General features: G+C 44.2%; 1 protein-coding gene across 1 annotated transcript; it reads left to right on the forward strand.

Annotated features, from left to right (window-relative positions):
* The first annotated feature begins 6,303 nt into the window (after positions 1-6,303).
* LOC123141461 (uncharacterized) lies at positions 6,304-9,217 on the forward strand. The gene is made up of 3 exons (XM_044560596.1): positions 6,304-6,436; positions 6,536-6,598; positions 7,312-9,217. The coding sequence occupies exon 3, from the start codon at positions 7,431-7,433 to the stop codon at positions 8,622-8,624; it is 1,194 nt and encodes a 397-aa protein (XP_044416531.1). The 5' UTR covers positions 6,304-6,436; positions 6,536-6,598; positions 7,312-7,430; the 3' UTR covers positions 8,625-9,217.
* Positions 9,218-14,782: the final 5,565 nt, after the last annotated feature.

A 14,782-nucleotide genomic window follows, 5' to 3' on the forward strand; every position in this document is an offset into this window, starting at 1 on the left:
CCTCCTGATGGGTCCAAGCCCTACCAAGTTTTCTGTGATGCTTCGTTGCAAGGTCTCGGTGCAGTCTTAATGCAAGAGAAGGAAGTTGTGGCTTATACTTCTCAATAGTTGAAGCCAAACGAAAGGAACTACCTCACTCACGATTTTGAGTTTGCAGCAGTTGTCCATGCATTAATCACTTGGAGACATCTCTTGTTGGGAAGGCAAGTGGACATTTTCACCGATCACAAGAGCCCTCAAATATATCTTCCCTCAACCCAACCTCAACCTCAGGCAAACTCATTGGGTCGAAATGATTCAAGAGTATAATCCAAGCATTGAATACACTCCAGGCAAGGCTAATGTGATTACAGATGCGTTGAGCAGAAAGGCATATTGCAACAGCTTAATTCTCAAGCCATTCCAACCTGATCTTTGTGAAGCTTTTCGAAAGCTCAACCTCCAAGTTGTTCCTCAAGGTTTTCTTGCCAACCTTCAAGTCACTCCAACTTTGGAAGATCAAATCTGTGAAGCACAACTCCTTGATACCATGGTGAAGAAGGTGAAACATGGTGTTGCCAAGGGCTTACCCAAATACAAGTGCTATCACATTGATGACAGAGGCAGTTTGTTCTTTGAGGACCGGATTGTGGTTCCAAAAGGTGATCTCAGGAAGGTCATATTGAATGAAGCTCATAATTCTCTTCTCTCCATCCATCCAGGCTGTTCGAAGATGTACCATGACCTCAAGCAGTCGTATTGGTGGCCTCGCATGAAGCGAAAGATTGCTAAATTCGTGAATTAATGTGATGTCTGTCGAAGGGTGAAAGTAGAACATCAACGACCAGGTGGTCTCCTCCAACCTCTTGCTATCCCAGAATGGAAGTTTGAACATATCGAGATGGACTTTGTCACTGGCTTTCCAAAGTCCAAGCGAGGGAATCATGCTATCTCCGTTGTCATTGACAAGCTTACAAAAGTGGTTCATTTCCTTCCAGTCAAAGAATCTATCAACGCAGCTAATTTGGCAGAGCTATACACCTCCAGAATTGTCTCATTGCACGGGATTCCTCAATTGATCTCCTCAAACCGCGGATGCATTTTCACTTCCAAGTTCTAGGACTCCTTCCAGAAGGCCATGGGCACCAACATTCGATTCAGCACGGCTTTTCATCCTCAAACAAGTGGACAAGTCCAGAGAGTCAATCAAATCCTCGAAGACATGCTCAGAGCTTGTGTCATCTCTTTCAGTATGAAGTGGGAAGATTGCCTCCCATATGCCGAGTTATGCTACAACAACAGCTACCAAGCAAGTTCGGGCAGGGCCCCTTTCGAGATCCTATATGGCAGAAAGTGTCGTACTCCTCTCAACTGGTCCGAGACTGGTGAACGTCAACTTCTTGGCAATGACTTGATCACAGAAGCTGAAGAAATGTGCAAAGTCATCCGTGAAAATCTCAAAGCCGCGCAATCACGCCAGAAGAGTTACTATGATAGCAAGAACTGTGACTTGGCTTTTGAGATTGGAGACCATGTCTATCTCCGCGTCTCTCCCATGAAAGGCACTCAAGCTTCGGTATCAAACGGAAGCGTGCCCCAAGATATGTGGTTCCTTTCAAAATTGTTGGCAAAAGAGGCGACCTTGCCTATCAACTTGATCTCTCCTCAAACTTCTCAAATGTGCATGATGTGTTTCACGTGTCACAACTTTGCAAGTGCTTCAAGACGACCGAGCGCACTATCAACTTCGAAGAGATTGACCTCCAAGAAGACTTGTCTTATCATGAGCATCACGTTGCCATTCTTGAACAAACCGAGCGCAAAACTTGCAACAAGTCGATCAAGTTCCTCAAAGTTAAGTGGCCTCATCATTCCGACCGAGAAGCTACTTGGGACCGCGAGGATCACCTCCGTTCCGAATATCTAGAATTCTTTCAGCCCTAGATCTCGTGACGAGATCCTGTTATCGTGGAGGAGAGTTGTAACACCACAGATGTAAAATTTCCATATTTGGAAATGTATCCAACCTTGTCATGTTCAATCCCAAGTGGTTTCCTCCTTGTTGGTTTCATTTTGGGTTTTGCTTTGTTTCATATTGCATTGTATTGTCATTTCTTGTCGGTTTTCATTTTGCCATTAATTGTTGCATCATGGCCTCATCATAGGTTGCATTGTGCTTGGTGTCATTTTGCATATCCTCATCATCATGTGCATCTTCATATTGTAGCATATGGCATTGTGGCATGTTCTTATGGATCTAAGCATCATCATTTCCCCTTCACTCATCACCACCTACCCTTCTCTTTTCATTCATTTTTGCAAGTGCACCTCTACCCTACTCCATTAATGTTCATCTTTGCCTCATAAATCATGCACCCTGCCTTAAACCTCTCTGCAAAATTTTATCTCTTTTGGAGTTGTTTTTGTTAGGTTCAAAAATGGCTCAAGTTTGAATTTAATTCAAACTTGAATTATTTTTCTACCTCTAAAATTTCCCAAACCATTTTATCAAAATAGTGCAAATTTCCAGGAGCATGAGGATATTCTCATCTCTCCCAAATTCCTCTTCTAGCCCCCTGTGCTTTTCTCTTTGTTTTTCTAGTTGAGGAAAAAGAAAGGAAAAGCAGCAGCACCAGGCGCGCAGCCCAGCAGCAGCACCAGCAACCACATGGGCCCCGGCCTCCAGGACGGACCAGCTAGCACCGCGCGCCAGCCAGCCCACCAGCCCAGCGCGCGCCCCTCTTGCCCTTTCTCACTAGCACGCCCGCGTAACCCCGCTACTTCGCTGACACGTGGCGCCCCGGGCCCCACCAGTCAACGAGCTGCTACAGCCCGCACCCACCTTTCCCCTTCCTCGGCCCCCCTCGCCGTGCACGCACATGCCGTGGCCGAGTGCGACGCCGTGCTCCACCCGCTCGCCCTAGACCCCCTTTTAAACCCCACTCCATGTCCCCCCGTCTCTTTGGGGTCTCCCTCATCCGTCGTCGCCGCAATTTGGTAAGTTTAGCCACCAGATCCAGCGTTCCACCACCGCCCCGAGCGCATCCGGGCGCTCGACCTTGTAGTCGAGGTGCTCCCCGGCCACCTCTGACCCATCGTCCGTGTCCGTCAAGTCCGCCGTCGTCGTCTACGTCGACTACTACCCCTACGGCCTCGAGGGACGCCAAGTTCAACGCCACCCTCTTTGTCCTAATGACGGGAAAATGGCGGGCGTGAGACATGCGTCCACATCATTGATACAGAATGAATAAATTTAAGTGCATAAACGCATAAATAAAATAGAGATCAAACATTGCAGGTACTTTATTTCCAGAACTCTTACATTTGCATAAAAAAAATCTGTTGATTACGTCTCCAAAGAGAAAACCCCTGATTAGGAATTCCAACATTTCTATTACATAGGATTACATCACATGCCTATTACAATATGCTACAATAAAATAAAATAAAAGGAATCCTCCTCGCGATCGACGCTGAACTCCGGCATGGGGGAACTTGAAGTTTATCCGCGTAGGTTTTCTTCCATGACATTATGTTCGATATGATGTCATATGTTTCTTTACCATGCATGCAACATATTTTGTTCATGCTCGACCTCATTTATGTTATGGTGTAAATGAAGGTTGATTTTGGCCAGGCCTGTTTTGGGCCCGTGTTTCGATGCATAGGGTGTATGCATGTATTTTCAATATTTATAATTCATGCCATGGAATTCCTTTGGAAGAACCCATGCTTAGAGCATAATTTCTGTTTTGTTTGGTTGATGATTTATGTCGTGGAATTCGTTTGGAAGAACCCACGCCATAATACAATTTTTATTATGCCATGGGATCCATGAAAGAACCTATGTCAAAGGGTGGTTTGCATTTTCTTTAATTTATGACTTATGCCACGGAATTCATTAAGGAACCCATGTCATAGCATAGTTTGTGTTTTGTTATTTTATGGTTTATGCCATGGAATTCGCATGAAAGAACCCATTGCATACTTTGCATTTTTCTTTGTTTTATGGATTATGCCATGGAATTCATTTGAGAAGAACCCATGACATATCATAATTTGCATTTCATTCATTTTGTGGATCACTCCACGGAATGCATGAGTGAAAACCCATATCATGTCATAGTTTGTACTTTTAGTCATTTTATGCATCGTGCCATGGAATTCACGAGAAAGAACCCATGCATGAAATGTGCCTTGTGGGTATTTTAGAATTTTTTGTGGCTCATGTCATGGAATTCGCATGAAAGAACCCATGCTCGGAGCATTTTATATGTCCCCTAGACATGACATGTCCGCGTGAAGAAAAATATGCATCCTTGATTCGAACCAAACGGACAAAACTAAGGACAAGATTTCTATATGAAAAATATGCTACTCCTTGATTTCATGTAGTATGTAAAACCCTCGATCGAAACCAAAAAGCCGAACCTAAGGGCATGATTTTTGTGGGTTCATATATTCCTTGATCCGAACCAAAAAGGCCGAACCTAAGGGTGTAATTTCATGATGTGCATATTCCTTGATCCCAACCAAAAGGCTGAACCTAAGGTGTGATTTCATGCATATGTATTCCTTGATTCGAACCAAAAAGGCCGAACCGAAGGGTATAATTTCATGATGTGCATATTCCTTGATCCGAACCAATAGGCCGAACCTAAGGTGTGATTTCATGCATATATATTCCTTGATCCGAACCAAAATGGTCAAAACTAAGGATAGCATTTCATGGGTGAGGGAGAAAGGGAACCTTGATCCGAACCAATTTAGCCGAAACTAAGGACAAGAATTCATGAGTAAGGGAGAGATGTCCTTGATCCAAACCAAATGGCCGGAACTAAGGACAAGATTTCGTGGATGAGTAGAGAGGACTCCTTGCTCCGAACCAACGGCCGAAACTAAGGGCATGAGAGAGTAGCTCCTTGGAACCAACTAAGGTTCTTCCCCTTGCTCCTAGCTTCCTTTTCTGACGGTGTGCTTTTGTGTGTAGTATGATGTGTAGTAGAATATTGCTACTAGAGAGGAGGGAAGGAGACTAGAGAACCCAGGAGTATGTGAGCCGAACCCCAAACCAATGAGCAGGGGGGGTATTTATAGGGGAGAGCAGAGAATAGCCAAAGGCTATGGCTGAAGCCCGCGCGCCCACGTCCAGATCGTGGGTTCATGTTCACGATCGCGGGGAGTGGCTAGCTCCCTTCCTTTTCCTCTATTTTTAATCACTAATTACCTGGCAACCTCTAATTAGCCGGAATGGGTTTAATTAGGCCAAATTCTACTCAATCGTGTGGGCTCTGGACACTAGATTAATTTAATATTTTATTAATGTCTTTCTATGGGCCCTTGGGTATAAGCCAATGTATGGGCTTCTTAACCCAATTGTTTAATTGGAGCTTCATGCATGCATGGTTATTACACAGATTTGTCATATACGTAATGCATGTACGCTTAGCTGAAATACATTAGCACATAATGCAAGCACTTGCCAGCCACAGATTTGATGCTAATATTTTCTTTAGTCATCGATTATATTCTATATACATTTTGTATATGCAGTGATATTTTAATGGAGCCGCGTCCTCATTTGTTATACTTTGTCAATATTCGTGCCGTATGTGACGCTGGGATTTTAGATCGATTTTAGAACTCCACGTTGACAGTGTAACGCGTGCCAACACGCCATGCATCCTCCATATTTTCTTATGACAAAACTAGACGATTTTCGTCCTATTGTATAATCATCGGCTTTTTTCAATGTCCGTAATATCAAAAATAAATCGTACCATTGTTTTTAAATTGTTTCCTTTTTCTAAAAAAAAAACCAGATTTTTGCCGTTTTGCATTTATATTTTAATTTTTTCACAGTCAAAATCCATGTCAAACGGATTTTTGCCGTTTGGCATATATATTTTACGTGGTTTATACATTTTAATTTATCATGGTCAAAATCCATGTCAACAGATGCCCCTCGAGGTCTGGGTTCGAGTATATTTTTTTTCTTTTTAGTCGGGCCCAGAGCTCGAAACTTGTATGTATATATTAGTTTTGTTTATGAAGTACCTCCCGTAAGCATATGGGCTCATGGGTTGTGTGCCAGCTACGTATATGCACTCTTTTTTTTATGGTAGCATATTCACAACAGTGGGAGCTAAAAGTCAGGCCACGGAGGCTAGCTTCTCCACAAAATCTGGTCTAAACAGGCGGCCTTATTCTAATCTTAGACTAGCAAGGAGACGTGGGACACGAGACTTGACTTGATTCCGTCCGGACTGCGGCCGCAGCCCCGTACGCATTAAGGTTTCCATTCATCCCATTTGTATATATGATATTGTGTACTGCTTCGCTAGTCCCTAGATTAATTCATTGGCTGATTGATCTGCTATTTCAATCGCCCAGATTGCTTTCAATCCCATACGAGATGCACTTCCATGGGGACAAGTTGTGGTTTCAACAAGTCCAGGTGTGATCAACTTCCTTTTTTCATTAAGCGTTTGTCCTCCATAGTCTAATCTGTTCGCTCATGTTTGCGTTGTATCCTTTTATCTTGCTGTTGATGTAGGAACTAGCAATATTTGGGCCACGGCTTGGATTGATCCGGCTTAGTGGATTTGCCTTTTGAACGGTATGACTACATCTTCCTCTGTGGTCACGTCTCTACTATTATTTGTCATACTGCCAAAGATGCGATATCTTGCTTGTATATGAATTCATGAGAAGGTTATATATACCAATGTATGAGGCGTGTGATGCGTTTGATCTGTATTTATTCATCCGAAAATTGTTATCCCACGTTTGGCGTTCCGGGAAGCCTCTACCAGGGCTTGGTCCGTCGTTCCACTCGGGGATTATTTTATTTGTATGAATTAGTAGATTGCTCACTGTTGGCGTTTTTGGATGCCTTCATATAGGCTTGGTCCATCGTTCGACAGTGATTTTTGTTGTTGTTGTTGATGTATGAATTTAATGACTTGATCACCGTTGGCGTTTTGGGAAATCAATATATTGGCTTTGTCCGTCGTTCGATGATGATTATTTTTATCATATATGTATGAATTAACGACTTGATCGCTGTCGTAGTTCTGGGAGGCCAATATATTGGTTTCGTCGGTCGTTCTATGATGATTTTTTTGTATCATATGTGTATGAATTAATGACTTAATCATTGTCGGCGTTCCGGGAAGCCTATCTATATATAGGCTTGACTCATCGTTCGACAGTGATGCTACTGTTCTTATGCGTGAGGAATATTTTTAATCATGCATACCTCTCTTCTCACATCCCATGTATTTTCATTCTGTATATGCTAACTTTTAATATTGTTGATTTTTCTTGTAGGTACTACTTGTCTCATCCTTGTTGTGGGCTGGTTGCTTGCGCTCATCACGTCCCCCTTGGTAGGGTTTTTATCATGTATTTTCTCTTTTGTTGTTTTAACTTTCGATAGTGTTTGGTGCATGTACCAATATGCATATTTTCCTTGTATATGGATGGAGCCGGATGAAGTGCATAGGATGTCTCTATTGCAGCTAGCTAAGAGGCAACTTTTTGAACCAGATACTAATCTGCTGTACAATCCTGTGATAAGAGAACAACACACACCCCAAGGAAATCCTGAGTATTCTAGGCAAGGGTGGACATCGAGCCGCTCTTTCATAGCTCAGTGCTATTATCCTGTCGCTCCTCATCCTAGAGTCGATACAGCTGTCACCCTGGGGACTCACGTGATATCCAAAGGATTAGGTTGGGAATTCCACGAGGTTGAATATTCAGTAGCCCCCCCTAGGTACATTGAATGGGGAGCTAACATTTTGAAGAATCATTCCATGCATTTGAAAGGTAGTGAAGAGAACACAGACTATATCTATGGAGCCATTTATTGCTCTTTGGGTGAGTACTCTATATCTCCCCCACTTCTGAGGGCTTTGTTAGAGCACTGGGATCCCAACACTAGCACGTTCTTATTCCCCTATGGTGAACGCACAATCACTCTTCTTGATATGAACCAAATGGCTGGGCTACCCTTAGATGGTGATCCGTATGAAGAATTTATACCCCCTACTCATGAACTGGATCCTTCTCTCTTGTTGTACCCCAGCTTTTTGCCACAACTCCTTGACATATGGAACAAACTCTCCGAAAGCGGCAATGTAGGTTTTCGGGAATGGTGCGATTACTTCCACAATCGTCTAAACGACACATTCTTTATCAATGGTCTCCAAGACGAGCGCCTCTACACTGCAGCCTATATTGCTATTTGGCTCTGTCGCTTTGTTGTTCCAGGTGGAGGGCCATATATTCATCCCGGGGTATTAGTGATGGCCTCTTGGATCACAATAGGGCGTCACATATCCTTAGCTCCGCCGGCCCTTTGCTCCTTATACTATTCGCTTTGGCTGATCAGTACTCATCCCATTAGTCCCTCCTTTTTGAAAAGGGCATGGCAAGTCCACTATCTGATCAAATGGATGGGTATATACTTAAGGAAGGTTTTTGGGAATAAATCTAGCACCAAATCACTCCCATTCTATAAACATCCAGCTCCAAAACCAAAAATGTGGAACACTATGTCTAGAACTCCACTTTTCCATGATCATGACTCAACACACAAACTTCTTAGAAAGCACACCCAGATCTCATGGCACCACTAAAGTTTGTCTAAATTAGAAAATGTAGGTTATTTGAATCGGGTTCCAAGTTTCCATACGTCGGGGTATGCTTCCATGGAGGCGTGTTGAAAAATATATAGCAGAACCTTATCATCCTGACAGAGTAGCAAGACAATTTAGGCTTGACCAAGTGGTGCCTTTTCCTCCATTTACCAGTCTGTATACAAGACATGATATCGGTATTGCATATGCTTTTTGGCTTCATTTATTGCGGGATGCGGAGGATCCACGCCCCATTCCAGATGATTCTTGCGTTGGTGACTCATCTGTTGCATGGACAAATTGACTACATGAATTTCTGAAGCCATTCGCTGATGTATTTGACCAACTTTGCAATGGTAATTTGAATGGGAAGGTCCCTTATAATGAAAGGAGAAAAATTAGGTCCGCACTGCAACGCCATATTAGAGTTCATCCATTGTCTGATGAGGATTTTAAGGTAGTAAGAAGGGTGGCTGATGAGCACCGGGACCAGCATATTGGTGTCATTGAATAGGAGGAAGCACGTGTCAAAGATCGCTGGATGCCAATCCTCCATAGCTACTTACAAGACGTTGCTGCTACTCAACCCATGAAATCTGAAGAGGTGAGCTAATGGTCCGCGTAAAATTTATTTGTTTCTTTATTGTACTAACCAGTACTAATAATATTATCCTTTTATATATGTGGCTGCAGCAAAGTGGCGTAACAAAGTCTGTTGTTGCCGTTGGTTCTTCCTCTGCTTATCCAGTGCTAGTGGGTAGTGATGATCCTCCGGAAACTGGCCCGGCCACCAGCGGACAGAAGCGTAGAAATTTATTGCCCACTCATGCTGACGAGGAAGCGAGGCTCTCCCTCAAGCGCAAACTTGACTTTTCCCATGAATATGATTTTTCTGAACCAATAACATTAGACGGTCCATCATTAGATGTTGAACTCTGTAACTTTGTTAATGATGAAGATTTTGGTCACGTTCTCACGGGAGAAAAGGACCATGGCCTTGGTACCTCTTCAGTTTTTTTTTAGGGGAAATATTGCCGCATTTATTTAATCAAACGCATTCGGAATGTCATCGGAGATTACATCAAGCACACAATCTGGGGTGACCCCCAACCAAACATTGCAAAGTTCATCTCCTACCCCTATTTTAGCAAGTCTATGAGCGACAACATTCGCGGAACGACGAACCCAAGTGACTTTGGAGCTAACGAACGAAGAAAACAACGTCTTCAGCTCTTGAATCAACGGGCCAGTGGCTGACATCTCCTTGTGCTGATTATTGAGCATCTTAACTACTCTTTGCGAATCCAGTTCCACATGTATCCTGTCGGCCTGTATTTCCTGCGCCAAAACAAGGCCTCTCTTGCATGCAAGAATCTCTAACACTTCAGGGTCGACCATGCCCCGGAACAGGTGGCATAGCCCGGCACGAAAGGCCCCATTCTCATCCCTTATCACAGCACCAGCACCCCCCTTGCTCCCTGACAGAGCAACTGCCCCATCTGAGTTGAGTTTAAGCCACCCCTCCTCTGGAGGCTTCCACTTTTGCTTGATCTGTTGCTCTCTCGGGGGCTTGTTGTCGTCATGGACAGCTCTCCATTCAGCCATGTGTGTGACCACGCACTCTATGATTTCATGTGGCGGGGCTATGCACTTGCCGTCTCTGGTTTCATTCCTTGCTAGCCAAAGCTCGTAGGTAGCCTGAACCATTGCTCCCCGCTCGTCGTCAGATGCGCCGGCGAACCATCCCAGGAGCCAGCGAGCCAAAGCACTCTGGGAGTCGATCGGACACGGTGGTTTGGCCACCATAACTCCCTTTTTCGAGTACAACAGCTGCCAGAACAATGTGGAGTGCGGACAGGACCAGAACCGGTGTAGCACCGTTTCTTCCCTCCCACACGCCGCACAAAAAATCCCCGGCTTGATTCTCCGTCGGTGCAATTCGGCTCCCACCGCCAGTCCATTTCGAATCAGCCTCCACATGTGAATTTTGGCCTTAGGTGGTGCATTGGTATCCCATAACGCCATGTATCCTTTATGCTTTTCAACTGAACTCGAGGACTCCGGCCGTCCGGTCCTCGCATTATCCAATGCCTTCCGCAAATGATACCCAGATTTCACCGAGTAGACACCATTGGACGTGAAGTTCCAAGCGAGATAGTCCTCACAGCTCGGACCCCCGATCGCTATTTGCTGTATATCTTTGGCGTCATCCTCCGAAAACATCAGCTGTATCCTCTCCATATCCCAGCTACACCCATCTGGTGTGAGCAAATGAGCTACCTTGGTTGTACCTGTAACAAACACTTGTCCAAGAGGTTTCATGCTACCTGCTCGTGGGATCCAATTATCATGATGTATGTTTACCCCAGTGCCATTCCCAATGCGCCAAATGAGCCCCTCCCTTAGCAGGTCCCTCCCCCACAGAATGCTACGAAAAGTGAACGAGGCCGACGCCGGTGCTGTAGCGGACATGATGGATTCTACAATGTAGTAACGAGCCTTGAGCACACGTGCACACAAAGAGTTAGGCTGCTGGGTGAGCCTCCATGCTTGTTTCGCTAACAACGCTTGATTGAAAGCCTCTGGATCTCGGAAACCCATTCCTCCTTCCCTCTTCGAAGCACACATTTTCTGCCATGCAATCCAATGTACCTTGTGTTCACCATGTGTTGCCGCCCACTAGAATTTAGAGGAAATTGATGTCAGGTTCCGGCATATTTTCTTCGTGAGCTGGAAACAACTCATGGTGAATGTGGGTACAGCTTGAAGCCCCGATTTGATCAGCACTTCCCTTGCTGCCTTTGACAAACCCTGCCCCTTCACTCCATCCACTTTGCCCTTCGCACTTTCAGTCACATATTTGAAGGTCCCATCTTTGGATTTCCCAACTAGTGTTGGGAGCCCAAGATACTTCTCACTTAATGCTTCCGACTGAACGCCCAAGGTGTCCTTCAACTCCTGCTTGTCCTCCTCTTGCTGCCCTTTACCAAAGAAAATCGACGACTTCTCCAAGTTGACACGTTGGCCCGAAGCCTCCTCATATTGCCTCAAGATCTCTTTCAGCTTTTCCATATTACTCCGTGTCCCCTCAAGGAAGACTATGCTATCATCCGCAAAAAGAAGGTGCGTAACATGGGGGCCAGTGCTCCCGAAAGTCACACCCTTGACCTTCCTCTCCTGTTGTGCATGTTTGAGTAACGCAGAAAAACCTTCAACACAAAATAGAAACAAATACGGAGAGAGAGGGTCGCCCTGTCTGAGCCCTCTAGAGGGGGAAAAACCACGTGATAAACCTCCATTAAGCTTGACAGAGAAGGACGCCGACTTTACGCATCTCATAATCATCAAGATCCAGTCATTCGCGAAACCAATATGTTCTTGATTAAACCATTGGCGAGTGTGGCACAAGTCGTCCACCTTCCAGCCCGGGTGTGACTGAAGCTGTGCCCCATACCCCTAATGCTCTTGATTTCTTGTCAACTTTACCTAGTAGTTTATTTACTTATACATTTATTTAATTGGCCGTGTCTATGAACCATCATTATCATCAATTTTTCACGACTCTCACTTATTTTTTCGGTTGCGAGCAAGAAAGTTACTACTCGCAAGACCTTGTAATGACGGTTGTATCAGGGGAAGGCGCACAGATGGACTGCAGCTTTGTGAAAGACACATTTATAGATGCCACGGATACCGTGGTGAAACGAGCCCTCGAAGGACTGAACGACTCCACCCTTGGTGATCCCAAGCGACGCATCATGCTTGAGAGCGTTTCTCAGACGCTGCCCACGCAAGTACGTGAGGTATCTAAGGTGCAGGCCATCTTGGTCGGGCTTATTGACCTTTCCAAGAAATTGGAGGTTGGCCAGACTGAGTTCACGAAGGGATCCGAGCGAGATGAACATGCTGCTGCTAAAGTTGAGCTTAAAATTAAGTCCGGCCACGAAGTTTCCAAGGCTGCAATTGGGGACTTATCTGACCTAGACAAGGCTGAAATGAAGGTGTAGGAAGCAGCGCTTAAGGTGCAGCTTGAGGAGGCTACCGCAAGTATGCAGAAGCTTAAACTAGAGAGGGAACAGCGCCGGCAAGCACATGATGCCCATCAATCTGAACTGAAGGACTTGGTGAAGAGTCTACACGACACCAACGCCGACAAGCGTACAAGGCTTGCTGAATTTGAACAAAAGATGACAAAATTGAAGACTGAAGCAAGTCAGTTGTTGAACGGCCTGCAGAACTGGCGAGCTCCTTGAGAAGGCCTAGACTTCGCTTAGTTTTGTTTTTACTATTTAGCCATTTCAATTCATCATTTCCCTTTGAATCATTTTATGTTCATTACTCAGTCTCACTTCAAATGTAGCAGCACTTTGTTTATTCACGTGGGAACTCCAAATTTTATGCATGATGTGCTAGTACACCAGCTTTGACGTTGAAGCATCCTTATTTATCTACACTATCGTTGTGTATGGCCTGAAGCCTTATTTATTTTATGCATGTACGTACCATCTTTTTGTACGACAGTTTAAGCTTATGAAGTCTGGAGCCTGCTTGATGTTTATTTTTTTTAATTTTTTAATTACCTTTTTTTACGTCACAATTTATACTCGTACGTCATTTGGAGTTTTTTTGTGCCCCAGTTTATACTCGTAAGGGTGTGGAGTATTTTGGATGATTTTTTTGTATCACAGTTTATACTCATAAGTTGTTGGAGTATTTTGGATGATTGTTTTTGCATCACAGTTTATACTCGTAAGTTGTTGGAGTATCTTTTTTTTGGTGCGCCCCAGTTTACACTCATAAGGGTTGGAGTAAGTATGATGATTCGATTTTCTTTTTTCATCACAGTTTATACTCGTAAGTCGTTGGAGTCTTTTTTTTGTGTGCCCCAGTTTACACTCATGAATGTATGGAGTATCATTTTGTTTTTTACTCAAGCATAGTAGCGCTTAAGGAATTTTATATTTATCGGTGGTGGGTAATACTCGCTGTTTGGGGAAATTATCCTATAAGCACCACTAGAGTAGACTTCTTTTACGATGTAGGGGCCCTCCCATTTTGGCTCGAACTTTCCTCCCATCCGTCGTGTAAGATTCATGGGACGTGTAAGATTCATGGGACGGATGACCACGAAAACTAGGTCTCCTTGCTTGAATGATCGCCTTTTAACGCGCTTGTCGAAAGCACGAGACATTCTAGCCTGGTATGCTTCCAAATTTTGTAATGCCTGAAGGCGTTTCCCTTCGAGCATTTCGAGTTCACCGAGGCGTAATTTTATGGCCTCTTCTTCAGAAAGTTTCTCCTGAACAGCAACTCTAAGCGAGGTAATTTGTATCTCTAACGGTAGAACTGCCTCTCCTCCTAATATGAGGGAGTATGGTGTCATTCCAGTCGGTGTACGTGTCGTGGTTCTATAAGCCCACAAGGCCTCAAGAAGTTTCTCATGCCACTCATGCTTATTTCTAGACACGACTTCTTTAACAATTTGCATAGGGTTTTGTTAAAAGCTTCCGCTTGTCCATTAGCTGCCGGATTATAAGCCATAGAATAGTGATGACTTATCTTGAACTTTGAACATAACTTATCAACATGTTTATTTTTGAACGGCCCTCTGTTATCAGACATGATACACGAAGGAACTCCGAAGCGGTATATGAGTTGTGTTTTTATGAAGTGTTCCACATGCTCTCCCTTATCCTCTTTTAATGGTATAAGCTCAGCCCATTTAGAGAAGTAATCTGTGGCAGCCAGGATAAATTTATGGCCCTTTGATGATGGCGGATTAATAGGTCCTACTATATCCATTTTCCACATTTCAAATGGCCATGCCATATTTGTGGGGTGCAACGACTCATGGGGTTGATGTATGAAATTACCATGTACCTGGCACTCGTGACACCTTTTTGCAAATTTCATGGCGTCGTCAAACATGGTAGGCCAATAGTAACCAAGATGTCGCAATTGATAATATAACTTCGGTCCAGATTGATGCGCACCACACACCCCGGCATGCACTTCATTTAAGGCTTCCAAAATTTCATTTCCTGCTACACAGCGGAGGAGGATGCCATCGAAGGAACGCCTATATGGGGTATCATTTATACATGTATAGTGAACTGACCTTTTCCGAACTCTAGACCTTTCTGCGGAGTCTAGAGGTA

This window comes from Triticum aestivum, chromosome 6D, assembly GCF_018294505.1.
Source record: "Triticum aestivum cultivar Chinese Spring chromosome 6D, IWGSC CS RefSeq v2.1, whole genome shotgun sequence".
Classification (NCBI taxonomy): Eukaryota; Viridiplantae; Streptophyta; class Magnoliopsida; order Poales; family Poaceae; genus Triticum; species Triticum aestivum.